Below are 26,256 nucleotides of genomic sequence, written 5' to 3'. Positions count from 1 at the left end.
TAGGATATAGTCTGCCGACCCTTACGAAATTTGGCATGTCGTATTATTTTGCCAAAAATATAAGAAATGTGAAATTTGAACTCTCTAACTCTAAAAACACCGAAGTTATACCATTTCCGATCAATCAGTTATATGGCAGCTATAGGATATAGTCGGCCGATCCGGGCCGTTCCGACTTATATACTGCGTGCAAAGGAAAGAAGGGTGTGTGCAAAGTTTCAAGACGATAGCTTTAAAACTGAGAGACTAGTTCGCGTAGAAACAGACAGACGGACAGACGGACAGACAGACAGACGGACAGACGGACAGACGGACAGACGGACATGCTCATATCAACTCAGGAGATGATCCTGATCAAGAATATATATACTTTATAGGGTCGGAGATGACTCCTTCACTGCGTTGCACACATTTGGACAAAATTATAATACCCTCTGCAAGGGTATAAAAATACTTTCAAAAACTCACTTATCACTAAAATTCATAGTATTTTGAAACCAGATTAAACCCAATAATTTAAGGTTTCAATCAATTTCTTTTTCACAACCTAAAAATAAAAACTTTTTATAATTTGACTTTAAATAATATTTGTAAATAGAAGTATCGAATAGAAGAAACTTTGTCCACTATTGCTGTTGAACTCCTAAGAACTTTTCAACTCATTCTCACTATGAGTCTCTTAATTATCAAATTTTTTGTAAGAATTTAAATTCACAAGCTTTGCTGATAACGTTTTGCATTCTTTAATTTTATTTTAAATTTTTAATCACATAATGGGTAATGGTTATTTCGGATAATCGTTTATTCCTTGCACTTGGACTCGCAAGCCTCCTTTGCAAAGAACCTATTGTTGTTGCCACCGCATCCGCCATAAATAAAGTCCTTGCAGGAGTTCTCCTCCGGATAGTAACTGAAACTGGGAACATAGCCGGCGCACTTGATAAGACCATTGCCATCGGAAGCAGGCGGCAGACCACAGTCAGCTAAAGGATAAAGGACTTTTATTAGAATTTGTAGGACTATTTTAGGCAGACTATAAAACTTACGATGCTTAAGTGCCAGGCTAAGGCCCAAAAGGGCGAACATAAGACAGACGACAGCGATGAACTTCATAGTGACGACTTTGAAAATTAAATCTTTTCCAGCTTCTGTGAAACAACTAATGCCAAGCGAAGGTCTGACACCGGATTATATACGATCCGACTGTACCCACCAGAGCTTATCGATTTGCTCATGAACTTGTAGTTCAAGTTAGCAAGTACTCGTGAAATTATTAATCAAACAGCATAGCCATTGAGTGCGAATCAAGTATGTGTGTTTGTATTTGAGATGAAATCGGGGATCATAAATAGAACTAAACACTACAAACATATATGCCTAAAAAAAACAAACTTAATTAAAATTAGGCACTGGTGCTTGTTTCGGTTGTCACATCGGCACTTGACTCTGTAGTGGTGTCCGACGGCTGCTGGGGCTTGGCCCCCGATCGACCCAGACAGGCCTCTTCGCACTGCTCCTTGGACTCGAAGTTGTTCTTGTTTCCGGCACAGCCGCCATAGACGAACTCCTCACACGCCTTGGTATCCACATTGTAGGCGAAGCGATAGAACAAGGCGAAGCAACGTCCTGTCTCCTTGGGCTGGTGACAGTCCTCTGGCACTACGAAGTCCTGCTTTGGCTCCTCCGCTGGCTGGACTGCAGCGGGCACTGGATCCTCTGCCTTCTCGACCACCACATCCGAGGGGGCTGACTGGATGGCGACCGCAAACAGGAGGACCGCGATCACCGTATAATTGAAACTATATTTGGAGTACATTTCGATTCCGAGGAGTGGCTGCGAATGATGTTGGTGTCATGGAATAGCGAGGCTTAAATACCCAATCCCTCACTCTGGTCAGCTCACGTACTCGTTAGCCTTTTTTGTCACAGTTTTAGCCTCTTTTTGTGTACATTTTTTATCTTTATTGGAGCGACAACGTACGTAGTATCTCTCCAGCTCGTATTTGCAAAAGTGATTCGACGTCGCGTGTAAATCACTTCAGTGGCGCTCTCTGACGTCTCTATTCCACCAGTACCAGTGTACCAGTCTACCGGTGCCAACATTTAAGCAACGATCAGAGATCCCATCCAACCTTCGTTATGCAGTTCAACGCACCGCCTGACGCCTTACTCATAATGCTTTGAAACGTCTATAAAATCATAATCCAACTCGTTTCCGCGCAGCCCGTTGTTTTTAGAAACCCAATCACGTTTAGCCATTAACTAAAATTGTATTCAGCGTTTCGTTTTGTTTGTTCTACCAGTTCCGCTTTTAAATCCAAATCGTATCTCCATCAGGTAGGTCAGTAAGCAGAATTATTTTTGATCATCAAATGCCAGTTTTTGGACTGACCAGCACCTGACAAAAATTACTCACTGTATGATATTTGTTTAGTTTAGTTTACTCTTCCAATAATTTAGTTATTTGCAATAAATTGCTAATTCATGGATTCAATTATCTTGAAGTGGAACGGTACCAGTTTATGCTGTTATATTTTTAAGTAAATAATAAACATACTGATAATATTTCTATGAATCATATTGGTAGAAAATTAAAATATTTTACATTATAAATTTTTTATAAATCAATATGAAGTATAAGGAAAATAAAAATCTATAAAATAAGTGCATATTACATGTTCCTTTAAGGCCTTTTTATTGCTTTCTATATATCATATAATATTTAGCAAAACAAATATTAAATTTAATTCATGCATTAAAAGCTGCCAGAGTTTGAAAAATATATAATATACGAATATTCTGAACTACATCTTATTTTATTGATTTAGTTGGAAGACAGGCCTCCTCACAGGTCTGCCGGAATCCCCAGCGATTGTCGTTTCCACGACAGCCTCCGTACTTGAAAGTTTCACAGGCCTTCTTGTCTTTGTTATAGTAGTATCTCTCTAGACTCATGCGGCAAGGACCTGGATCCAAGGGCTGCAGGCATTTGGGATCTGTGGATAAAAACAAGTTTTAGGTATACAAAAGAAAACAGGAAATCTAGTATGAAATATTTATAAAACCGACTTGACTTTCTTCTTCAGAATCAATAAAAAATCAAATCGAATTTATATTTTTTTCAAACCTGGTTGCAATCTCTGTGGCTTTGGGGTTGTTGGAGGTGCTGGCTGATTTCCTGTCGAAATTACAGGCTGAGGCTGAACCACGCTCTTGGGCTTGTTGTTATTGTTATTTGGTGTCGCCACGGCCTGTGTCAGTTGCATAACACCGAGCAGCAAAAGTGCCCCGAAGCACAGAATCTGGGTCAACCTCAATAGCATTTTGTGAACTTATGTGTATTCAAACTGATAACTGAACGTTAATAAAGCCGAGTGAGAACTGAACAAATCAGAAAGTTCTATAATTTGTTTTTGAGCAGATTCTAATTTGAGTGTTAATTAAATCGCTCTTTCCCTATTTTGCTCTCCACAAAGCCAGCTTAAGCTTTGTACTCAAATTTTTACTCAGGCGCTTAATTACCGCATGATACACAAAAAACAAAGTTTTGAAAATAATTCGTAAAATTTTTAAAAGCTAACATATACTAAAATCTAATTAGATTACCTCGTAAATATCCCATATTCGATGTGAGCTATAGTTTCGTAAAACTGCCTAAAATAAACAAAATACTTTACTTAAATGATATATGAAATAAATTTTATTTCAATGTATTTTAATGATTATTTTTTTGTTTTATTCATGGGTTAATTGAGTGAAAATTAAATCACTTTATTTGAGTGCGCATTTTTTTACATTGCGCATACGACAGGCTGGGCCGAGAAGAGATTTAATACTTAAGTACAATCAAATAAACACATGCATATGTACATTTAAAATCTAAATACAAACGAAAATTAATGCAACAAAAACATAAATATATTTTTAGAAACCTTACAGTCCCAAATTTGAATTTCTAATTTTTAGTTTTGGAAAACTGCTTAAGACAGACAGTTCGTGAAAATGAAGCCTGTTGTTCTATTCTCTTTATTATTGGTCATTATTGGCCTTGCTCTGGGATTAAAGGATCGTACGTTTTAAACTTCTTTAACTTGAAATAAATCAAATAAACTTATAAATGTGACATATATTTCAGCTATCTGCGGTCTTCAGCCTGCTAAAGATGGAGATGGTATTTCAAGATGTTTAGCCTATATACCGAGCTTTACCTATCATCCCGAAAGAAACGAATGTTCGGAATTTATTTACGGTGGATGTGATGGCAATGAAAATCGTTTTTCGAACAAAGAAGTTTGTGAGAACAAGTGCAAGGAATAATATTTGATGTAGCTTTATATAAAGGTTAATAAATCAAGTCCTTACAACAAATTTGTTGTAAAAGACTTAGGTTGGTTAGGTTGAGGCGGCGATGAGGGCCGGTTTCTGATCCCCATCCACTTGAGCCGCTAGGGCTCCTTGTGATACCGCACAGGCAAGGATCCTACAAAAGGACCTCTCCCTTCCCACTACTTATGTGCCCAAGGGTGCTCTATCCTTCTTGAAGCGGCTCGCGGTCCCATCCGGCTTTACGGATGAAGGCTACGAGTCTGTGTGGAGCGACCTCCGCGAGGTCTGTAGGGTCTGTAAGTATTGCTGCGCCCAGGAATTTGAGTCGAATGCGCCCCAGCGCAGGGCATTGACACAGGAGGTGTGCGACTGTCTCTTCCTCTTCTTCGTCTCCACAGCTTCTGCAGTAGTCATAATGAGGCACCGCTAGTCTAGCCGCGTGTGCTCCTATTAACCAATGTCCCGTAATGGCCTTGATCGCCAGACTACAGTCCTGCCTATTCAGGGCGATGAGCATCATTGACCTCTTCCTAGATCGGATTGGCCATATCATGCGGGAGTTCCTGCAGTTTTGGAGGTTTCTCCATTTCCGCAGTGCTGCGCGGTCAAAGTGATCCCTGCATTTTAGCCTACACGTAGCTAAGGGGATACCTACTGGTTCCTTCTCCGGTAGGAGAGGATTGGTAGTACCTGCTCTTGCTAGTTCGTCGGCGGCGCAGTTACCCTCGTGGTCCCTATGCCCGGGCACCCATATGAGATGTATGTCATGCTGCTCTGCCATCTCGTTAAGAGATCTGCGACAGTCATTCACTGTCCTGGAGTTGGATGAAAGACCGTCAAGGGCTTTGAGTGCCGCTTGACTGTCTGAGAAGATACAGATTGTGTCCTGATTACCAATAAGTGCTGGGGATTTGAGTGCTTCTCCGATAGCTATTATTTCTGCCTGGAAAACACTACAGTGGTCTGGGAGTCTGAAGGACTCATTTAAACACAGCTGTTCGCAATGGAAACCGCCTCCCACCTGGCCATTTAATTTTGAGCCGTCTGTGTAAATATGGAGGGAACCGGCTGGTCCCGGGATTTGTGTGTCCCATTCCTCCCTTGTTGGAATGTAGACCTTGTATTTTAAGGTGGGATTATCGACAGGTACGCAGTAGTCCGTAGACCCCGTTGGCGTGCAGTGGTGTAGATCTAACTTGGTATGTCCGTAGTCAGTCCTTTTCCATGCGCCCGTCTCTCGTAGCCTGATTGCCGATAGCGTGGCCATCTTGACTCCCATTATCTCTACTGGTAAAAGGTCGAGTATGAAGTCTAGTGCGTCCGTAGGAGTGGTACGTAGGCTGCCCGTGATACAGACCTCCGCCATCCTTTGCGTTTTCCTAAGCTTCTCCCTGATTGTGGAGTTGGTGAGAGCGGGCCACCATACCACCACCCCGTAGAAGAGGATGGGTCTTATGACCGCTGTATAAAGCCATCTTACTATTTTTGGTGACATTCCCCATTTAAGACCAATGGCTTTTCTGCAAGTATAGAGCGCGATTGCAGCTTTGTTGGCTCTATCCATAGTGTTTAATTTCCAGTCCAGTTTCCTGTCTAGCGTAATCCCTAGGTACTTGGCGCTATCGCTAAGAGATAGTGTTTCTCCTAATAGTTTTGGAAGCCTTAAGTTTGGTATTTTGTACTTCCTGGTGAAGAGGACGAGCTCTGTTTTGGATGGGTTCACACCTAGTCCATTTCTAGCTGCCCATGTTGAGAGGACCCTAAGTTTATCCGTCATGCGGTCACATAGAGTCTGGGGAAATTTTCCTGAGAAGGCAATTGCTACATCATCCGCGTAAGCGATAACTTTGCAACCACCCCCTTCAAGGGATCGCAGTAGGCTATTAACCGCCACGTTCCAGAGCAGGGGTGAGAGTACGCCTCCTTGCGGGGTGCCTCTTCTGACGTATCTATGAATAGATTCTCCTCCTAGTGACGCCTCAACAGTCCTGTTTACCAGGATCTGCTTAATAAGGCGTACGGATTGGTTATCTATTCCTAGTCCTGTCAGCGCATTGGTTATCGAGCTTGGTAGGATGTTGTTGAACGCACCTTCTATGTCTAGAAAAGCAATGAGTGCGTATTCCTTGTCACTAAGTGCCTTCTCGACAAAAGTAGTGATTTCGTGGAGTGCCGTTTCCGTGGATCGGCCCTTCCTATACGCATGTTGTGATCCTGAGATATCATCTGGGTTTATAGTAAGATTGATATGGAGGCTGATTAGTCTCTCCATTGTCTTCAGAAGGAAGGACGACAGGCTTATTGGTCTGAAGTCCTTGGGGGTGCAGTGAGATGGTTTTCCTGCCTTGGGTATAAATACGACTTTCGTCCGCAACCACCTTTGGGGTACAATGCCCATCCTGAAGATTGCTGAGAAAGCTGTCTTGACCCATGATTTCAGTTTGGGACCGGCTTTAATTAGTTGAGCCGGTACAATGCCATCTGGACCCGGGGATTTGAAGGGCTTGAAGCTATTTATTGCCCAGCTGAGATATCTATCATTCAATAGGTATTCAAGTGGATTGTTGGTGGGTGGGCTATTCCCCTGTGTCTGTATTTCCAGGGTTGCGTCTTCTCGAGAGCATCCCGGGAAATGTGTCTCTATGAGAGCCTCAAGGGTTTCTTTGCTGGACGATGTCCAGTTGCCCTCTGAGGTTTTAATGTATCCTACATTTGGTGCAGTAGTTGCAAGGACCTTCCTGAGTCGAGAGGCCTCTGATGTTTCCTGAATGTTCGTGCAGAACTCGGCCCAGGCATTTCTTTTTGCCTTGCGAAGCTCTTTATTATATCGCCTAAGGTCCGCTTTGTACGACTCCCAGGCTGCCTCCGAGTTTGTTTTTCTGGCAAAATTGAAGGCCTTGCGGGCCTTGGTTTTAAAAGGCGCAAGTGTTTGCGACCACCAAGGTGGTTTCTTTGACTTGCTTTTGCCCGATCTGATTTTGGGACAAGCTTTATTGAATGCCCTGGCGCACGCTGCCGTGAGCGTATCCACCATGGAATCCAGGGCTGCCCTACTATCCACATTCCCTGTTGGAGGATTTCCCAAGGAACTATCTAGCTTCTTTCTATATAACTCCCAGTTCGCTTTTCTCGGGTTGCGTACCGTTAGTCGATTAAAGTTCTCGAAATTGACCACTAATTCTATGTATCGGTGGTCTGAGAATGAGTGTTTCTCTAGGACTCCCCATCTAACAATCCTGTCTGCTAGGGATTCAGAGTAAAGAGTGACGTCAAGTACTTCTCTTCTGTTCTTGACTATGAAAGTGGGTTCTGTACCCCTGTTACCCACCAAAAGATTAGAGCCTAGGATAAAATCGAAGATTGACTCACCCCTCTCGTTTGTGTCAGTGCTGCCCCACTGATGATGATGGGCGTTAGCATCACAACCTATGATCAGGTCGATCCTGTGCTTCCTGCTGTCTTCCACCAGCTGTTTGATCAGCGGGTGCGGGGGAAGGTCCTCCTGGTCGTGGCCCATATACGCCGAACATATCCTTAGAGGGCCATTTGGGCTCTCTACGGCTGCGGCTACGTGGTCTTCATTGCTGAAATTGGGTAGCAAAAAGAGGTTAAGGTTCTTTTTTGCGAGGATGCAGGCTCGCCTTTTACCTGTAGTGTTGGCTTTGCAGAGCCTGAACTCCGACGCCCCCAGCCCAAGAATCCTGTCTCCTAGGATCCAGGGTTCCTGGATGAGGGCCACATCTGCTCCACTCTCGGCGAGGTGGAGAAGGAGGGCAGCTGACGCTGCTTTACTGTGGTGGAGGTTTATTTGTAAGATCGTCAGGGACATCCTTACAAACCTCCACCACAGTTATCTCTGCCTCCGTCTCGAAGCCCAGCAGAGAGTCCTCCATTCCGACACCACCAAGCGCCCTTGCCAAGTCGCTCTCCTCCGAGGTGTACCCTTCTAGAATGTCCTCCTCCTCATCCGACATTTCCTCCGGGTGCCCCTCTTCGGTCGGCTCCTCCAAGTCTGGCTCTTGCGTGTCTGCCTCCAGACCAATACCTCCTGGCTTGGCCTTCGCATCAGATTTATATATACGGACCGAGACATGCTCGAATCCGTATTTAAGCCGGTGCTCCGTCCTCTCCAGGGCTTTTACGGTCTCCTCGTTTAGTGTGAGGACGACCTGCCTCCGCAATCCCACCGCCTCCTCGACCTTGGCGACTCTCCAGTCCGCCGTGGGGAGCGTCGGGTTGCACATCCTAAGCATGGTCAGGATGGTCTTAGGGTCGGCTGGCTTTTCTGTGAGCCACACTCGCGCCCTCGGTTTGCTGGGGATCTCGTCCCAGTCAACCGCCACCAGCTTAGCTCCAGGGTAGACCTCTCCAAGCGATGCAATCATCCGCTTGTAGGTTTCCACCGATCGCGCGTCTTGGCAAGCAATCACCTTGACGCTACCCTGGTACCATCCTGCGTCTTCGCATTCAGGTGGGGGTCCTCCACTTCGCAGCATCTCCTCCACGAAGCGCCCATGCAACTCGTTTACCACTCGTCGCCAGAGTTCCTTGGGGATGAGCCCATCCTTGGAGCCCTTGTCCAGGACTCCAATTAGGGTTCTTCCCTTCGTCACCTCAGCGAACGAGCGGTTGGGCGGCTGCGGCTGGGCCTTCCTCTTCTTGGCCTGGGGGGCTTCTCCCTCTGTGGACCTCTGCCTCTTCGCGCTTTGCGCGGCCTCCTTGGCAGGGTCTGACCCAGTACGTCTCTTCGGATCCAGCCTTTCTCCCGCCTTTTCCGGATTGAAGTCGGGTAGGATTTCCCTTGCCCACTTAATAATCTCGGCCTGGTCCGGGTTGGCTTCGGCCGATGGGTCCGCCCTCATCAGAATGAAGGCTGCTCTTCTTCTGTCCTTGTAGGATCCTTTACGCTGCGTCGAGTGAGACGCTTCCGGACCAGGGTTCGCCTTTGGGGCACCGCCGGTTGGTTTAGAGGTTGACCCTGGGGTCTTCCTCTCCACACCGTTCGGTGGTCCCATAGCTAGCCCCGCTTTGGAAGAAGTTGCCTTGGCAACCTCCACCGCACCGGCGCGTCCCGCCTCCAGATGTTGTCCCTCTGTGGGGGACTTCTCCATCTCAGCAACTCCTTGGCTTTTGAGGGCCTTGGAGTTTGACGGGCCGTTGGCCCCATTTCCGGTCTTTTTTAGGGAGTTCCGCTCTCCGCTTTGGTTTTTGTTATTAGGTAAAGTGTTCATATTTGGTCCCACGAGTAGGCGGGAAGGGGTTCGTCCATCATGACATAGCCCGCTTGTCACGATAAGCCTGGTTAAAACTGGGAGGTCGGCCTGTCCCCCAGAGTTCGCATATTAGCGTCCGAGCCCCCCCTCGGACACGCATCCTTCGGCATATGCTGTTCCACCTTGGATTGGGGTAATTTAAGGAAGGGAGTGTTCTTCTCCCCGCCCGACTACCATTAGCCAGCATCCTCGGCAGAGACATGACCTTACCGGGACCTGTTACCAGCCGCCCTCACGTGGAGAGTGTAGTCGCACTACCAGCGGTGTACACAGTTACGGCACGCAATTGCTTGCGCGTAGGTCCCCCTGTTGTACCCGTTGGCTGACGGCCAAAAGACTTAAAAAGAGGGTTTTTGGTGCAAGATTCAGGAGGCAAGGTTTGTACAAAAAAAAATTTTGAATAATACAGTTTCTAGAAAGTCAGGAACATTCAAAAGATATTTAAGACACATAGGTAAAGTTTTAAAAAGTAGTTTTTCTTAAGAAATTAAACTAATCTTACTCCTTGTGGTATTTATTTCCCTAACTAAATAAAGGCTCCTTGTCGGGCCGGCTTCAACCACGCATTAAAAAAGGGCGAGACTTTTATATACAGCGGATGTAAGGGCAAATAAAATATTATTGTTTTAAATAAGGATTGAAAGCCACAATGCAATGAATGTGATTTCAAAAATTTTCAAATTTGACTTTTAAAAAATTTTATCCGAAAATAATAAAATTAAAGTTTCTTTTAATATTCCCTAGTTTTTGGTCAATATGGAAGTATTTCAATAATTTATAATATATTAAACTTTGGAATAAACATTTAGCAGCAGAAGAGGCAGTCCACGTTATAGCAGATTTTCGGGCCGCAGAGCAGAACCTTTATGCAAGCTAAGTAGAACAGCGTATACTTTAGGAGTACCGAGATTAAAAACATTACAGTCGTTAACTGAATAGAAGCGTAAGCCTATTAAATCGGTTAAATAATAAATTAAACAAAAAAAAAACTTTCACATACTGTACTTTAAACATCGCGACCCAGAAAGATTAAAGTTTTCTCAGCTTTTGAACGTTCCTGAGACAATAAGATTATGAAGGTAAGGTTATTAAGGTAAGTCTTTTTGGTTTTCTTTATGAATGTAAATACCTAGTTTCCCTATTTTATCAAATTAATACACTTATGGATTACCTAGTTCAAAATTCTACCATCTCGAAAAGTGTTCAGCCTCTTTTGAATGGGTTTCATGGGTTAAGAGGGTTGGCTTGAAAATTTAAAGAGATAAATATAATAAAAAAATAAAATAAAACACACGAGTAACAGGGTACGATTAAGTCTATTTTCTGGTCACAGAGCAGAACCTTCCTGGATCTTAAAGAGTACGCCGCATACTTTAGGAGCACCAAGTATCAAAGATTTTATCTGTAACCGATACCGATAACCGTATCGGTAACCGTACTGTTACAGTTGCGTAACCGTAATAATCCAATCAGAAATTGACTTCCAAAGCCAAACTGTACAAAACCTTATAATCCCAAAGTTTGAATTTATAATTTTTAGTTTTGGAAAACTGCTTAAGACAGACTGTTCGTGAAAATGAAGCCTGTTGTTCTATTATTTTTATTATTGGTCATTGTTGGCCTTGCTCTGGGATTAAAGGATCGTAAGTGTTAAATTTCATGAACTTGAAATAAATCAAATAAACTTATAAATGTAACATATATTTCAGCCATCTGCGGTCTTCAGCCTGCTAAAGAAGGATTCTGTTTAGCCAATAAGCCGAGCTTTACCTATTATCCCGACAGAAACGAATGTTCGAAATTTGTTTACGGTGGGTGTAACGGCAATGAAAATCGTTTTTCAAACAAAGAACTTTGTGAGAACAAGTGCAAGGAATAACATTTGATGTAGCTTACAAATAAAGGTTAATAAATCAAGTCCTTAAAAATATGTTGTAAATATTTTAAAAAGAGAGTTTTTTGTTCAAGACTTAGGAGGCAAGATTTGTTCAAAACAAACCTTTAACTCAAAACTTTACATGGCAATAACTCAGATTTTCTTGACTTTTTGTTTATTCGTTAAATAAGTGAAAATAAAAAATACACTTATTATTATTTTTTTTTTAAACTTTGGTTTTTTCTTTTTATTTTTTTACAAAAAGCGATTTATTTTAACTAAGCGAAATTGTTGATTTATTCGTATTGTAATGCAAAAACACAAAAACTCAACAATATACAACTAAATATAATATTTACCTATTTATAAATATAAATTGAATCAGTTGAATACAATTTTTTTTGTTTTTTTTTATATTTTGGGTGAGAAACTGCACAACCATTTCAGATAACCACATTCACCTAATTGGCGTGAAAAGTAAGTAACAGGGTACGATTAAGTCTATTTTCTGGTCACAGAGCAGAACCTTCCTGGATCTTAAAGAGTACGCCTCATACCTTAGGAGCACCAAGTATCAAAGATTTCATCCGTAACCGATACCGATAACCGTATCGGTAATCGTACGGTTACAGTTGCGTAACCGTAACATTTCAATCAAAAATTGACTTCCAAAGCCAAACTGTACAAAACCTTATAGTCCCAAATTTGAATTTATAATTTTTAGTTTTGGAAAACTGCTCAAGACAGACCGTTCGTAAAAATGAAGCCTTTTGTTCTATTCTTTTTATTATTGGTCATTATTGGCCTTGCTCTGGGATTAAAGGATCGTACGTTTTAAACTTCTTTAACTTGAAATAAATCAAATAAACTTATAAATGTGACATATATTTCAGCTATCTGCGGTCTTCAGCCTGGTATTTCAGATGTTATTTCAAGATGTTCAGCCTATATACCGAGCTTTACCTATCATCCCGAAAGAAACGAATGTTCGGAATTTTTTTACGGTGGGTGTGACGGCAATGAAAATCGTTTTCCAAACAAAGAACTTTGTGAGAAAAAGTGCAAGGAATAATATTTGATGTAGCTTACACTTAAAGGGTAATAAATCAAGTCCTTAAAAAAATGTTGTAAATATTTTAAAAAGAGAGTTTTTTGTTCAAGACTCAGGAGGCAAGGTTTGTTCAAAACAAACCTTTAACTCAAAACTTGACATGGCAATAACTCAGATTTTCTTGATTTTTTGTTTGTTCGGTAAATAAGTGAAAATAAAAAATACACTTCTGTTTTATTTTTTTTAAACTTTGGTTTTTTCTTTTTATTTTTGTACAACCAATTCAGATAACCACATTCACCAAATTGGCGGGAAAAGTAAGTAACAGGGTACGATTCAATCTATTTTCTGATCACATAGCAGAACCTTCCCGGATCTTAAAGAGTACGCCTCGTTCTTTAGGAATCTTGATACATACCAAGTATCAAGATTTTACACTCGGATACCGATAACCGTATCGGTAACCGTACGGTTACAGTTCCGTAACCGTAATAATTTAATCAAAAACTGACTTTCAAAGCAAAACTGTACAAAACCTTATAATCCCGAAGTTTGAATTTCTTATTTTTATACCCTTGCAGAGGGTATTATAATTTTGTCCAAGTGTGCAACGCAGTGAAGGAGACATCTCCGACCCTATAAAGTATATATATTCTTGATCAGGATCACCTCCTGAGTTAATATAAGCATGTCCGTCTGTCCGTCGGTCCGTCTGTCCGTCTGTCAGTCTGTTTCTACGCGAACTAGTCTCTCAGTTTTAAAGCTATCGTCTTGAAACTTTGCACACATCTTCTTTCCTTTGCACGCAGTATATAAGTCAGAACGGCCCGGATCGGCCGACTATATCCTATAGCTGCCATATAACTGATTGATCGGAAATGGTATAACTTTGGTGTTTTTAGAGTTAGAGAGTTCAAATTTGACACAAGAGCTGTAAATGTTTAGCAAAACATTACGACATGCCAAATTTCATAAGGATCGGTCGACTATATCCTATAGCTGCCATATAACTGAACGATCGAAAATGACCCAACTTTCGTGTTTTTGAAGATAGAAAGCTGGAATTTAGTACAGATCATATTTTTGGTCTTTTGATCCAACGTACTAAATTTCATTAGGATCGGCCGACTATATCCTATAGCTGCCATATAACTGAACGATTCGAAATAGTATTTGGTAGAAATATCAACTTTCGTATATTTGAAGATAGAAGCTTGGGACTTTTTTATAGATTTTTTGTTTAAGTTAATTGGTTTTATTATGATCTAATCATAAGGATCGGCTAACTGTATCCGATGTTTGCGATATATATTCGGTTTTAACTGCAAGGGTATATCAACTTCGGCTCCGCCCGAAGTTAGCTTTTCTTTCTTGTTAGTTTTGGAAAACTGCTTAAGACAGACAGTTTGTGAAAATGAAGCCTTTTGTTCTATTATTTTTATTATTGGTCATTGTTGGCCTTGCTCTGGGATTAAAGGATCGTAAGTGTTAAACTTCCTTAACTTGAAATAAATCAAGTAAACTCATAAATGTTACTTATATTTCAGCCATCTGCGGTCTTCAGCCTGCCAAAAGTGGAAATGGTTTTACAATGTGTTTAGCCTATATACCGAGCTTTACCTATCATCCCGACAGAAACGAATGTTTGAAATTTATTTACGGTGGGTGTTGGGGCAATGAAAATCGTTTTCTAAACAAAGAACTTTGTGAGAAAAAGTGCAAGGAATAATATTTGATGTAGCGTTCATATAAAGGTTAATCAGATTTTTCAATCAGCTTTTCCTTTGCTTTTTGATTTGCCTAAAGAAATCTCTACTAAGAGTATAATAAACCCTCAATTAGTAAGTGAAAAACACATATTCCCAAATTACATGTGTCGCAAGTGAGCTGAGCGATAAACTGCAAAATTTGCATAATAAATTGTAATGTCAGGGACAGGCTAATATTGTCCGTAGACAGTTAATATTATGTGATGGTATGGCATCTTGTGGGTCTCGGGCTCATTAAAATTGCATTGTGCAAGGATGAGAAAGGTCCTGCAGATGGCTGTCTGAGTGTCACGAGAGGCTGTGGGCAAAAGCGGTAATTAGAGTCACATTAGGGCCAAAATGCCGAGGAACCAAATCAAGATATGGCCGAGAGAGACAACAAACATGATGCCAGGTGTTAATAGGCAGTGCAAATTAAATTATCGCTGATGATACTGCTGATGATGTAACGGTAATGATAATGATGATTTGAGGACTTGATTCCTACGTCAAAGGACTGGTATGAGGGCTCTCAGATAGCCGTGCTATTTATTTATTAGCTCACACATTTCGGGTTCGATTGAACATTGCCTACATGTGAGGTGTTGTGTCGTGTGTTTGGGGCGACAATTCACTTAGCTGTTTAATTTGCTTCAAATAATTGAAACACCATCCAGTTGTTAATTGTCCCTCACTTTTCAGCCACAATTTAATTAATACATAGTTTCTAATAATACAATAATACAAAGTTTCTAGAAAATCAGGGACATTCAAAAGATATTTAAGACATATAGGTACAGTTTTAAAAAGTAGTTTTGCTTAAGAAATGAAACTAATCTTACTCCTTGTGTTATTTATTTCCCTAACTAAATAAAGGAGGATAAGGATCATAAGTCTTGCGATACGATAAACTATAAAAAATAATAACTTTTGATAATATTAATTCGTTATTTATCTAACTCTTTGTGAGATGCCCCCAAAACGAGGTCCTTGTCGGGCCGGCTTCAATAGATATTATTATTACCCCGTTATTATATTAATATATAATAAAATTGTTTTAAATGGGGATTGCAAGACACTATGCAATGAATGTGACTTCCAAAACTTTTAAATATTAATTTAAAAAAATTTTATCCGAAAATTATGAAATTAAAGTTTTTCTTAATTTCCCGTAGCTTTTGGTCAATATGGAAGTATGTTAATAATTTATAATATTGCATGTTGGAAATGCATAGGAACAGAACTTTGGAATAAACATTTAGCAGACGAAGAGGCTAAAAACAAAAATTAATTTTTGTTTAATTCCACCAAACGAGAAACAGGCCATGTTATAGCAGAATAGGAGTACCGAGAATAAAAACATTACAGTCGGTAACTGAATTAAAGCGCAAGCCTAATAACTTGGTTAAATAATAACTTAAACAAAAAAAACTGTTTAGCCAATAAAAACAGCCCAAGTTATAGGAGAATTTCGGGCCACAGGATAGAGCGTTAGCCTAACAAATAGGTTTAATAATAAATTTATTTAAAACAAACTTTTTAATAAATTTTCTTTAAATATCGTGACCCAATTAGATTCAAGCTTATTTTAAAATTTTCTGAGCTCTTGAAAGTTCTTGGAGGATGCTAGCTTATTTTGGTCTTTTATTATTTATCAAATTAATACACGTATATGGTAGAAATTTTACAGTCGGAACACGATAGTTCCGTAAGCGTAATAAATCAGTTACATAAATCAATAAAAAAAACCAAACTGTAGAACAAATTTACTTTAAATATCGTGGTCCAGAAATACCCAAGTTTAGTTGAAACTTTGTTCAGCTTCTTGAAAGCTCTTGAAATAATAAAATAATGAAGGTGCTATTTATTTTGGTATTAGTTTCTGGCTTCATGACCACTGCTTTTAGTCGTTTTGGAAGTAAGAAAATAGTTAATAAAATTTCATCAAAGTAGTACAAATTTTGGAGTAATAAAAACCTCTTTCAGAATTCTACCCTCCCGGAAGGTGTTTGGCATCATCTGAAAAATGCTTGGGAACAATCGAATGGGAGAGAGTTGAAAGAGAAAGAGAGGCTGAAAACCGGAAGAATATAGGTTATCCATCTTAAAAAAGTCCATTAGACAAAAAACAGCCCAAGTTATAGGAGATTTTGGGGCACAACCTAATAAGGACATCTTATATGGTACTTTAGGAGTACCGATTATAAAATCATAACAGTCCGTAACTGGATAGAAGCGTAAGCCTAACAAATTGGTTTAATAATAAATTTATTTAGAACAAACTTTTTATTACATTTTCTTTAAATATCGCGGCCCAATTAGATTCAAGCTTAGTTTAAATTTTTCTGAGTTCTTGAAAGTTCTTGGAGGGTGCTAGTTTTTTTTGGTCTTTTATATTTTATCAAATTAATACACATTTGGATTACCTAATTCAGAATTCTACCCTTCAGGAAAGTGGTTATGCGTTTCTGAAAAATTCATGAGAACTTTTAAGCTTGGGCTAAATATTTGAAAAGATAAAAATATACTGAAACAAAATAGAAAGTATAAATTTTAAAATTCGGTTTTTAGAAACTACACGCCCTTTAAAAAGTAATGCTTTAAGAGTACCGTATACAACCCGTATAGAAATTTTACAGTCGGAATACGATAGTTGCGTAAGCGTAATAAATCAGTTAGAAATTAATAAAAAAAAAACAAAACTGTAGAAAAAATTTACTTTAAATATCGTGGCCCAGAAATACCCAAGTTTAGTTGAAACTTTGTTCAGCTTCTTGAAAGCTCTTGAAATAATAAAATAATGAAGGTGCTATTCATTTTGGTATTAGTTTCTGGCTTCATGACCACTGCTTTTAGTCGTTTTGGAGGTAAGAAAATAGTTTATAAAATTTCATCAAAGTAGTACAAATTTTGGAGTAATAAAAACCTCTTTCAGAATTCTACCCTCTCGGAAGTTGTTTTGCATCATCTGAACAATGCTTGGGAACAATCGAATGGGAGAGAGCTGAAAGAGAAAGAGAGGCTGAAAACCGGAAGAAGATAGGTTATCCATCTTAAAAAAGTCCATCAGACAAAAAACAGCCCAAGTTATAGGAGATTTTGGGGCCACAACCTAAGAAGGACATCTTCTACTTTAGGAGAACCAATTATAAAATCATAACAGTCCGTAACTGGATAGAAGCGTAAGCCTAACAAATCGGTTTAATAATAAATTTATTTAAAACAAACTTCTTATTACATTTTCTTTAAATATCGCGACCCAATTAGATTCAAGCTTAGTTTAAATTTTTCTGAGTTCTTGAAAGTTCTTGGAGGGTGCTAGTTTTTTTTGGTCTTTTATATTTTATCAAATTAATACACATTTGGATTACCTAATTCAGAATTCTACCCTTCAGGAAAGTGGTTATGCGTTTCTGAAAAATTCATGAGAACTTTTAAGCTTGGGCTAAATATTTGAAAAGATAAAAATATACTGAAACAAAATAGAAAGTATAAATTTTAAAATTCGGTTTTTAGAAACTACACGCCCTTTAAAAAGTAATGCTTTAAGAGTACCGTATACAACCCGTATAGAAATTTTACAGTCGGAATACGATAGTTGCGTAAGCGTAATAAATCAGTTAGAAATTAATAAAAAAAAAAACAAAACTGTAGAAAAAATTTACTTTAAATATCGTGGCCCAGAAATACCCAAGTTTAGTTGAAACTTTGTTCAGCTTCTTGAAAGCTCTTGAAATAATAAAATAATGAAGGTGCTATTCATTTTGGTATTAGTTTCTGGCTTCATGACCACTGCTTTTAGTCGTTTTGGAGGTAAGAAAATAGTTTATAAAATTTCATCAAAGTAGTACAAATTTTGGAGTAATAAAAACCTCTTTCAGAATTCTACCCTCTCGGAAGTTGTTTTGCATCATCTGAACAATGCTTGGGAACAATCGAATGGGAGAGAGCTGAAAGAGAAAGAGAGGCTGAAAACCGGAAGAAGATAGGTTATCCATCTTAAAAAAGTCCATCAGACAAAAAACAGCCCAAGTTATAGGAGATTTTGGGGCCACAACCTAAGAAGGACATCTTCTACTTTAGGAGTACCGATTATAAAATCATAACAGTCCGTAACTGGATAGAAGCGTAAGCCTAACAAATCGGTTTAATAATAAATTTATTTAAAACAAACTTCTTATTACATTTTCTTTAAATATCGCGACCCAATTAGATTCAAGCTTAGTTAAAATTTTTCTGAGCTCTTGAAAGTTCTTGGAGGTTGCTAGTTTTTATACCCTTGCAGAGGGTATTATAATTTTGGTCAAAAGTGTGCAACGCAGTGAAGGAGACATCTCCGACCCTATAAAGTATATATATTCTTGATCAGGATCACCTCCTGAGTTGATATGAGCATGTCCGTCTGTCCGTCTGTCCGTCTGTCCGTCTGTCTGTCCGTCTGTCTGTCTGTTTCTACGCGAACTAGTCTCTCAGTTTTAAAGCTATCGTCTTGAAACTTTGCACACACCCTTCTTTCCTTTGCACGCAGTATATAAGTCGGAACGGCCCGGATCGGCCGACTATATCCTATAGCTGCCATATAACTGATTGATCGGAAATGGTATAACTTTGGTGTTTTTAGAGTTAGAGAGTTCAAATTTGACAAGAGAGCTACTTTTGGCAAAACATTACGTCATGCCAAATTTCATAAGGATCGGCCGACTATATCCTATAGCTGCCATATAACTGAACGATCGGAAATGACCCAACTTTCGTGTTTTTGAAGATAGAAAGCTGGAATTTAATACAGATTCTATTTTTGGTCAGTTGATCCAACCTATAAAATTTCATTAGGATCGGCCGACTATATCCCATAGCTGCCATATAACTGAACGATCGGAAATGGTTGTTGGTAGAAATATCAACTTTCGTATTTTTGAAGATAGAAGTTTGGGACTTTTTTTAGATTTTGTATTGTAATAAATTCGATTATATATTCCTATTCCCATAAGGATCGGCCAACTATATCCGATGTTTGCGATATATATCCGGTTTTAACTGCAAGGGTATATAAACTTCGGCTCCGCCCGAAGTTAGCTTTCCTTTCTTGTTTTTGGTCTTTTATATTTTATCAAATTAATACACATTTGGATTACCTTATTCAGAATTCTACTCTTCAGGAAAGTGGTTATGCGTTTCTGAAAAATTCATGAGAACAGAACTTTTAAGCTTGGCCTAAACATTTGAAAAGATAAAATATACTGAAACAAAATAGAAAGTATAAATTTTAAAATTCGGTTTTTAGAAACTACACGCCCTTTAAAAAGTAATGCTTTAAGAGTACCGTATACAACCCGTATAGAAATTTTACAGTCGGAATACGATAGTTGCGTAAGCGTAATAAATCAGTTAGAAATTAATAAAAAAGACAAGAAAGCAAAGCAAACTTCGGGCGGAGCCGACGTTTATATACCCTTGCAGTTAAAACCGGATATATATCGCAAACATCGGATATAGTTGGCCGATCCTTATGGGAATAGGAATATATAATCCAATTTATTACAATACAAAATCTAAAAAAAGTCCCAAACTTCTATCTTCAAAAATACGAAAGTTGATATTTCTACCAAATACCATTTACGATCGTTCAGTTATATGGCAGCTATAGGATATAGTCGGCCGATCCTAATGAAATTTGGTAGGTTGGATCAACTGGCCAGAAATAGAATCTGTATTAAGTTTCAGCTTTCTATCTTCAAAAACACGAAAGTTGGGTCATTTCCGATCGTTCAGTTATATGGCAGCTATAAGATATAGTCGGCCGATCCTTATGAAATTTGGCATGTCGTAATGGTTTGCCAAAAATAGCTCTCGTGTCAAATTTAAACTCTCTAACTCTAAAAACACCAAAGTTATACCTTTTCCGATCAACCAGTTATATGGCAGCTATAGGATATAGTCGGCCGATCCGGACCGTTCCGACTTATATACTGCGTGCAAAGGAAAGAAGGGTGCGTGCAAAGTTTCAAGTCGATAGCTTCAAAACTGAGAGACTAGTTTGCGTAGAAACAGACAGACGGACAGACGGTCAGACGGACAGACGGACAGACGGACATGCTCATATCAACTCAGGAGGTGATTCTGATCAAGAATATATACTTTATAGGGTCGGAGATGTCTCCTTCACTGCGTTGCACACTTTTGGACAAAATTATAATACCCTCTGCAAGGGTATAAAAAGAAAACTGTAGAAAAAATTTACTTTAAATATCGTGGCCCAGAAATACCAAAGTTTAGTTGAAACTTTGTTCAGCTTCTTGAAAGCTCTTAAAATAATAAAATAATGAATGTCCTATTCTTTTTGCTATTAGTTTCTGGCTTCATGGCTACTGCTTTTAGTAATGCTTTAAAAAGTAATGCTCCTGAAAAAGGTAAGCAAATAGTTAATAAAATTTCATCAAACTAATACCAATTTTGGGGTAATAAAAACCTCTTTCAGAGTGTTTAGCATGGACTGAAAAATGCGTTGGAAAAGAAAAATGGAGGAAAATTCAAGCAGCAAGAGAGGCTGAATACCGGAAGAAGTTAGGTTATCCATCTTAAAAAAGTCCATCAGACAAAAAACAGCCCAAGTTATAAGAGATTTTCGGGGCACAACCTAATAAGGACATCTTATATGGTACTTTAGGAGTACCGATTATAAAATCATAACAGTCCGTAACTGGATAGAAGCGAAAGACTAACAAATCGGTTTAATAATAAATTTATTTAAAACAAACTTTTTATTACATTTTCTTTAGTAATTACAAGCTTAGTTTAAATTTTTCTGAGCTCTTGAAAGTTCTTGGAGGGTGCTAGTTTTTTTTGGTCTTTTATTATTTATCAAATTAATACACATTTGGATTACCTAATTATACTGAAACAAAAATTAAAATATAAATTTTAAAATTCGTTTTTTAGAAACTACACGTCCTTTAAAGAATAATGCTTTAAGAGTACCGTATACAACCCGTATAGAAATTTTACAATCGGAACACGATAGTTGCGTAAGCGTAATAAATCAGTTACAAATTTATTTAAAAAAACCAAACCGTAAAAAAAATTTACTTTAAATATCGAGACTCAGAAATACTCAAGATTTGCTGAAACTTTCTTCAGCTTCTTGAATGCTCTTGAAATAATAAAATTATGAAGCTCGTATTCTTTTTGGTATTAGTTTCTGGCTTCATGGCCACTGTTTTGTCTCTTAAAAATGGTTCGTAATTTTGTTTAAATAATTCATCAAACCGAAAAAAGATATTTTTTTGAAATTGAAGAAGTGTGCGGCTTACCTCCTTTTGGTGAAGGTTCCAATGGTTCTACTTGTTTGGCCTACTTTCCCAGGTGGACATATAATCCAATCATGAATAAATGCTTGCCATTTATTTACGGTGGTTGTGGAGGCAATGATAATCGTTTTGTTACCATAGAAGAATGTGGGAAAAAATGTGTGAAATAAAATACCTCAACAGAAATAAAAAATTATATTTTTTGATATATTTGTAATAAAAATTAAATTAATATATAATAGACTACAGATCTAGTTCAAAAGGTTAAAAGCCCTTTTTAACAAACAGATTCACAAACATTGGTTTTGAAAAAAGCATAAGTACCAAAGTATTTACACCCGGAAACTATTTCGAGAAAAAAATGGAAACTTTTTTATTGCTGATTTTTTTCAGAATTTTTCAAAATATCGAAACCCTAGCATTTGTAGCAGAAAGTTTTTAGTTTTTGTCAGCCGCCAGTAAAAGTAACATATCTATAATTTATTTTATACAAAATTTGACACGCCTAAAATGAATTAGTCACAACTATTGTTCAAAAATTTAATCGAACCGAAAACAGTTGATATCATTACTTATTTCTCAAACAAACGAAAAATGCGAGAAAATACTATTATTACCTCTTACGTTTCTTTGAATAGTTTGTTCCTGAGTCCAAAGAAACAGAAGTGATAGAACCTAGTAGAGATAAGAATTATACATTCCGGTTTGAAATTCTTCTGCAATTTGGCTTTTTGTGGACAACCTGGCTTCGTCTGTGTGGCTTCCATTCTAAGATACGATTTTTACGATGAGTGTAGCAATTTGAATATTTTGGATGTTGAGATAATACAAGTTTAAAGAATAAAAGGACTAAGAATAAAAACGAAAAACCTGAAAGGAGTTTCAACTATAAATAACATCTAAAAATGCCATCAAGAGTAATTTATATTAACGCTTTCTTATAATAAGCATATCAAATCGTAAAATATAAAGTTGTTTTTCTTAAACCATCAAACAGATAGTTTGAGAATCAGTTTCAGTATGAAGGTATTTGTCACAACTTGTGTTCTTTCCATGTTTTTTTTGTATGCCATGGGTTTTGGTACGTACTAATACCATGAAAATTTTGAACAAAATTCTTAGTAACTTTTAAATTATTAAAGGGAAGTGTACGCTTCCCATTTTTAGTATCGGAGCATGTCAGATTCCATTTACAGTTATTGAGTATATTCCTGATTTAAATATTTGTAAAAGGCAACTGATGAGAGGTTGTAAGCTGGATAATTATGGATTTGCCACAATTCCACAATGTGAGAGTACTTGCAAAAAATATAAAACTCACGGCTAGAGGATCATATCAGTTTCATTATCGAACCCAGAGTTGGGAAAAGTACCAATGTCTATCGTTAATTGATATGAACAATTCGTTTATTAAATACACCTTACTTTAAAGGATTTCCTCGTCTTTCAATATTTATAGAATTTTTACTCATGTACTTGATCGCTTGGTTGAAAGGGAAGCTCAGATTGAAATTGAAATCGTGTTTTTTTTTTCTGGCTGTCAATCTGCTCAGCAGTCCACACAAAACTCTGGTACTTGATATTAATGTATTGGCAGAGCGGCTTTTTGTTGGTTTGCGATTGATATGCGGAACATGTTTTTTGTTGCCTTCTGCCAAGTGCTTTTTTACGTCATCTCCGCGAGCGCCGTTTTTTATAAGCGTGACTACAGGGTATGGACTGAGGAGGTTTCACTACAAAAAAATAAAATAAATTAAAATTAAAAACTTAAATTTTAGGAAAGTTATGCAAAGTATCCTCAGAATCAGAATCTTACCACTTATAAGGTACTAAATTGTATTTGTTTTTAAAAGCAAAACAAATGTAGGTAACCTTCGGATGACTGTTGCCGAAGAAATCACCTCATAACTGCTAACTTGGTCAATGTTGAATATTGGCAATAACAAATAGAAAAACGAGTATGAGCATTTGAACAAATTTGTAAACACAATTCAATGCTGAGAGAGCCCGGCTCAGTGGCTTTTTAACCAAAGAACTTGACGGTCGATTCCGCGCGAAGTTCCCCCCCAGATGCCAAAATGCCATCCACCTGGAAATGGCTACTTCTTGGGTTACTAATTGTATTTCTCGCCCAAACAAAGGCTGCCTCCAAAAGAGGTACCTCCGGATCTACTATAAATTTATAAACTATTTTAATAGTTTTGTTATATTCGTGCAGTGAAACTGTGTCTCCAACCGACAATAAGCGGCAGGTGCTTCGGCTACGTGGAGAGCTTCGCCTACAATCCCATCAAGCGCCACTGCGAGCCCTTCATTTACGGAGGCTGTGGCGGCAACGACAACCGATTTTCCACAAAGGTCGAGTGCGAGTTCAGCTGTCGTGATATTTAAAAATGTCATCTGGAATGAAATGAAATGAGGGGCGTTCTTTAGGGACTGAGATTATTTACAAACAGACTGTGTAGAGATCTATAGTATAATTGAAAATCAAAATATAATAAAGTTAAACAAGGAATTGATAGAATTTTAAACAAATACTGTTGCAGGATGTTGTCTGCAAAATATTTTAGTAGAAACCAAATATTTTTGTAGCAACATAATATTTTTTGGATTTTTTCCCAAATTTGTTCGGAAGAGCCTTTGGAAAATGCGGATTTTCGTAAGTGGCCCACATCCATGGCTATATCTCCGCCAATTCTCATCCGATTCTAGAAAGGAATACCTTAAACGATTTGTGGATTGATTCTCTAGCTATCTGCATCAAAATCCAGCAACAAAATATTTTTTTGATTTTTTTTCAATTTTTGGGGAAGAGCCCTTGGAAAATTGGGATTTTCGTAACTGGCCCACATCCATAGCTATATCTTCGCCAATTCTTATACGATTCTAGAAAGGAATACCTTAAACGATTTGTGGATCGGTTCTCTTGCTTTCTGCATCAAAATCCAGCAACAAAATATTTTTTGGATTTTTTTCCAATTTTTGTGGGGCCCTTGGAAAATGGGGATTTTTGTAAGTGGCCCACATCCATGGCTATATCTCCCCCAATTCTCATCCGATTCTAGAAAGGAATACCTTAAACGATATGTGGATCGATTCTTTAGCTATCTGCATCAAAATCAAGCAACAAAATATTTTTTTTATTTTTTTTCAATTTTTGGGGGGAGAGCCCTTGGAAAATGGGGATTTTCGTAACTGGCCCACATCCATAGCTATATCTTCGCCAATTCTTATCCGATTCTAGAAAGGAATACCTTAAACGATTTGTGGATCGATTCTCTTGCTTTCTGCATCAAAATCCAGCAACAAAATATTTTTTGGATTTTTTTTCAATTTTTGTGGGGCCCTTGGAAAATGGGGATTTTCGTAAGTGGCCCACATCCATGGCTATATCTCCCCCAATTCTCATCCGATTCTAGAAAGGAATACCTTAAACGATATGTGGATCGATTCTCTAGCTTTCTGCATCAAAATCCAGCAACAAAATATTTTTTTGATTTTTTTTTCGAATTTTTGTGGGGAGAGCCCTTGGAAAATGGGGATTTTCATAAATGGTCCACATCCATAGCTATATATCCGCCAATTCTCATCCGATTCTAAAAAGGAATACCTTAAACGATTTGTGGATTGATTCTCTAGCTATCTGCATCAAAATCCAGCAACAAAATATTTTTTTGATTTTTTTTCAATATTTGGGGAAGAGCCCTTGGAAAATTGGGATTTTCGTAACTGGCCCACATCCATAGCTATATCTTCGCCAATTGTTATCCGATTCTAGAAAGGAATACCTTAAACGATTTGTGGATCGATTCTCTTGCTTTCTGCATCAAAATCCAGCAACAAAATATTTTTTGGATTTTTTTCCAATTTTTGGGGGGATAGCCCTTGGAAAGTGGAGATTTTCATAAATGGTCCACATCCATAGCTATATCTCCGCCAATTCTCATCCGATTCTAGAAAGGAATACCTTAAACGATTTGTGGATCGATTCTCTAGCTTTCTGCATCAAAATCCAGCAACAAAATATTTTTTTGATTTTTTTTTTCCAATTTTTGTGGGGAGAGCCCTTGGAAAATGGGGATTTTCATAAATGGTCCACATCCATAGCTATATATCCGCCAATTCTCATCCGATTCTAGAAAGGAATACCTTAAACGATTTGTGGATTGATTCTCTAGCTATCTGCATCAAAATCCAGCAACAAAATATTTTTTTGATTTTTTTTCAATTTTTGGGGAAGAGCCCTTGGAAAATTGGGAATTTCGTAACTATATCCATAGCTATATCTTCGCCAATTCTTATCCGATTCTAGAAAGGAATACCTTAAACGATTTTTGGATCGATTATCTTGCTTTCTGCATCAAAATCCAGCAACAAAATATTTTTTGGATTTTTTTCCAATTTTTGTGGGGCCCTTGGAAAATGGGGATTTTCATAAGAAGCCCACATCCATAGCTATATCTCCGCCAATTCTCATCCGATTCTAGAAAGGAATACCTTAAACGATTTGTGGATAGATTCTATAGCTTTCTGCATCAAAATCCAGCAACAAAATATTTTTTGGATTTTTTTCCAATTTTTGGGGGGAGAGCCCTTGGAAAGTGGAGATTTTCATAAATGGTCCACATCCATAGCTATATATCCTCCAATTCTCATCCGATTCAAGAAAGGAATA

General features: G+C 38.3%; 5 protein-coding genes and 3 long non-coding RNA genes across 13 annotated transcripts; 3 read left to right on the top strand and 5 right to left on the bottom strand.

The window, feature by feature from the left end:
• Window positions 1–727: 727 nt before the first annotated feature.
• On the bottom strand, window positions 728–1,196 carry LOC108125863 (male accessory gland serine protease inhibitor-like). The gene is made up of 2 exons (XM_017242206.3): window positions 1,047–1,196; window positions 728–983 (listed from the first exon to the last, which is right to left on the bottom strand). The coding sequence occupies exons 1-2, from the start codon at window positions 1,111–1,113 to the stop codon at window positions 802–804; spliced, it is 249 nt and encodes an 82-aa protein (XP_017097695.1). The 5' UTR covers window positions 1,114–1,196; the 3' UTR covers window positions 728–801.
• A 97-nt stretch (window positions 1,197–1,293) lies between these two features.
• On the bottom strand, window positions 1,294–2,374 carry LOC108125871 (fused toxin protein). The gene has a single exon (XM_017242215.3). The coding sequence runs from the start codon at window positions 1,814–1,816 to the stop codon at window positions 1,403–1,405; it is 414 nt and encodes a 137-aa protein (XP_017097704.2). The 5' UTR covers window positions 1,817–2,374; the 3' UTR covers window positions 1,294–1,402.
• A 287-nt stretch (window positions 2,375–2,661) lies between these two features.
• On the bottom strand, window positions 2,662–3,659 carry LOC108126028 (protease inhibitor). Of its 2 annotated transcripts, none has more exons than XM_070277617.1 (2): window positions 3,607–3,659; window positions 2,662–2,996 (listed from the first exon to the last, which is right to left on the bottom strand). In XM_070277617.1, exons 1-2 carry the CDS (start codon window positions 3,620–3,622, stop codon window positions 2,812–2,814), a joined length of 201 nt encoding a protein of 66 aa, XP_070133718.1. In that variant the 5' UTR covers window positions 3,623–3,659; the 3' UTR covers window positions 2,662–2,811. The 2 variants fall into 2 exon arrangements, with proteins under 2 accessions (XP_070133718.1, XP_017097939.2); XM_017242450.3 differs by lacking the exon at window positions 3,607–3,659 and adding an exon at window positions 3,128–3,404.
• LOC138925922 (uncharacterized) lies at window positions 3,608–10,593 on the bottom strand. 2 transcript variants are annotated; one of them, XM_070277616.1, is made up of 3 exons: window positions 7,975–10,593; window positions 7,696–7,910; window positions 3,608–3,654 (listed from the first exon to the last, which is right to left on the bottom strand). In XM_070277616.1, the coding sequence occupies exon 1, from the start codon at window positions 9,555–9,557 to the stop codon at window positions 8,115–8,117; it is 1,443 nt and encodes a 480-aa protein (XP_070133717.1). In that variant the 5' UTR covers window positions 9,558–10,593; the 3' UTR covers window positions 3,608–3,654; window positions 7,696–7,910; window positions 7,975–8,114. The 2 variants fall into 2 exon arrangements, with proteins under 2 accessions (XP_070133717.1, XP_070133716.1); XM_070277615.1 differs by having other exon boundaries at window positions 7,696–10,593.
• A 1,556-nt stretch (window positions 10,594–12,149) lies between these two features.
• Window positions 12,150–18,447, top strand: LOC108126033 (uncharacterized). 4 transcript variants are annotated; one of them, XR_011442159.1, is made up of 6 exons: window positions 12,878–12,910; window positions 13,884–14,007; window positions 14,074–16,192; window positions 16,261–17,141; window positions 17,210–18,087; window positions 18,156–18,447. It is a non-coding gene; the product is annotated as an uncharacterized lncRNA (long non-coding RNA). The 4 variants fall into 4 exon arrangements; XR_011442160.1 differs by lacking the exon at window positions 12,878–12,910 and adding an exon at window positions 13,151–13,169 and having other exon boundaries at window positions 13,888–14,007; XR_011442158.1 differs by lacking the exon at window positions 12,878–12,910 and adding an exon at window positions 13,155–13,169.
• A 1,867-nt stretch (window positions 18,448–20,314) lies between these two features.
• Window positions 20,315–21,031, top strand: LOC108126032 (uncharacterized). Its single transcript, XR_006246398.2, has 2 exons — window positions 20,315–20,684; window positions 20,753–21,031. It is a non-coding gene; the product is annotated as an uncharacterized lncRNA (long non-coding RNA).
• LOC138925822 (uncharacterized) lies at window positions 20,767–23,412 on the bottom strand. The gene is made up of 3 exons (XR_011442049.1): window positions 23,398–23,412; window positions 22,324–23,314; window positions 20,767–22,256 (listed from the first exon to the last, which is right to left on the bottom strand). It is a non-coding gene; the product is annotated as an uncharacterized lncRNA (long non-coding RNA).
• Window positions 23,413–23,520: 108 nt separating this feature from the next.
• LOC108125890 (chymotrypsin inhibitor SCI-III) lies at window positions 23,521–24,096 on the top strand. Its single transcript, XM_017242233.3, has 2 exons — window positions 23,521–23,738; window positions 23,800–24,096. Exons 1-2 carry the CDS (start codon window positions 23,660–23,662, stop codon window positions 23,970–23,972), a joined length of 252 nt encoding a protein of 83 aa, XP_017097722.1. The 5' UTR covers window positions 23,521–23,659; the 3' UTR covers window positions 23,973–24,096.
• Window positions 24,097–26,256: the final 2,160 nt, after the last annotated feature.

The sequence above is a fragment of the Drosophila bipectinata genome, chromosome 2L (assembly GCF_030179905.1).
Source record: "Drosophila bipectinata strain 14024-0381.07 chromosome 2L, DbipHiC1v2, whole genome shotgun sequence".
Taxonomy (NCBI): domain Eukaryota; kingdom Metazoa; phylum Arthropoda; class Insecta; order Diptera; family Drosophilidae; genus Drosophila; species Drosophila bipectinata.
Note: the sequence above shows the minus strand (reverse complement) of the source record. Positions and strands in the feature narration are given on the sequence as shown.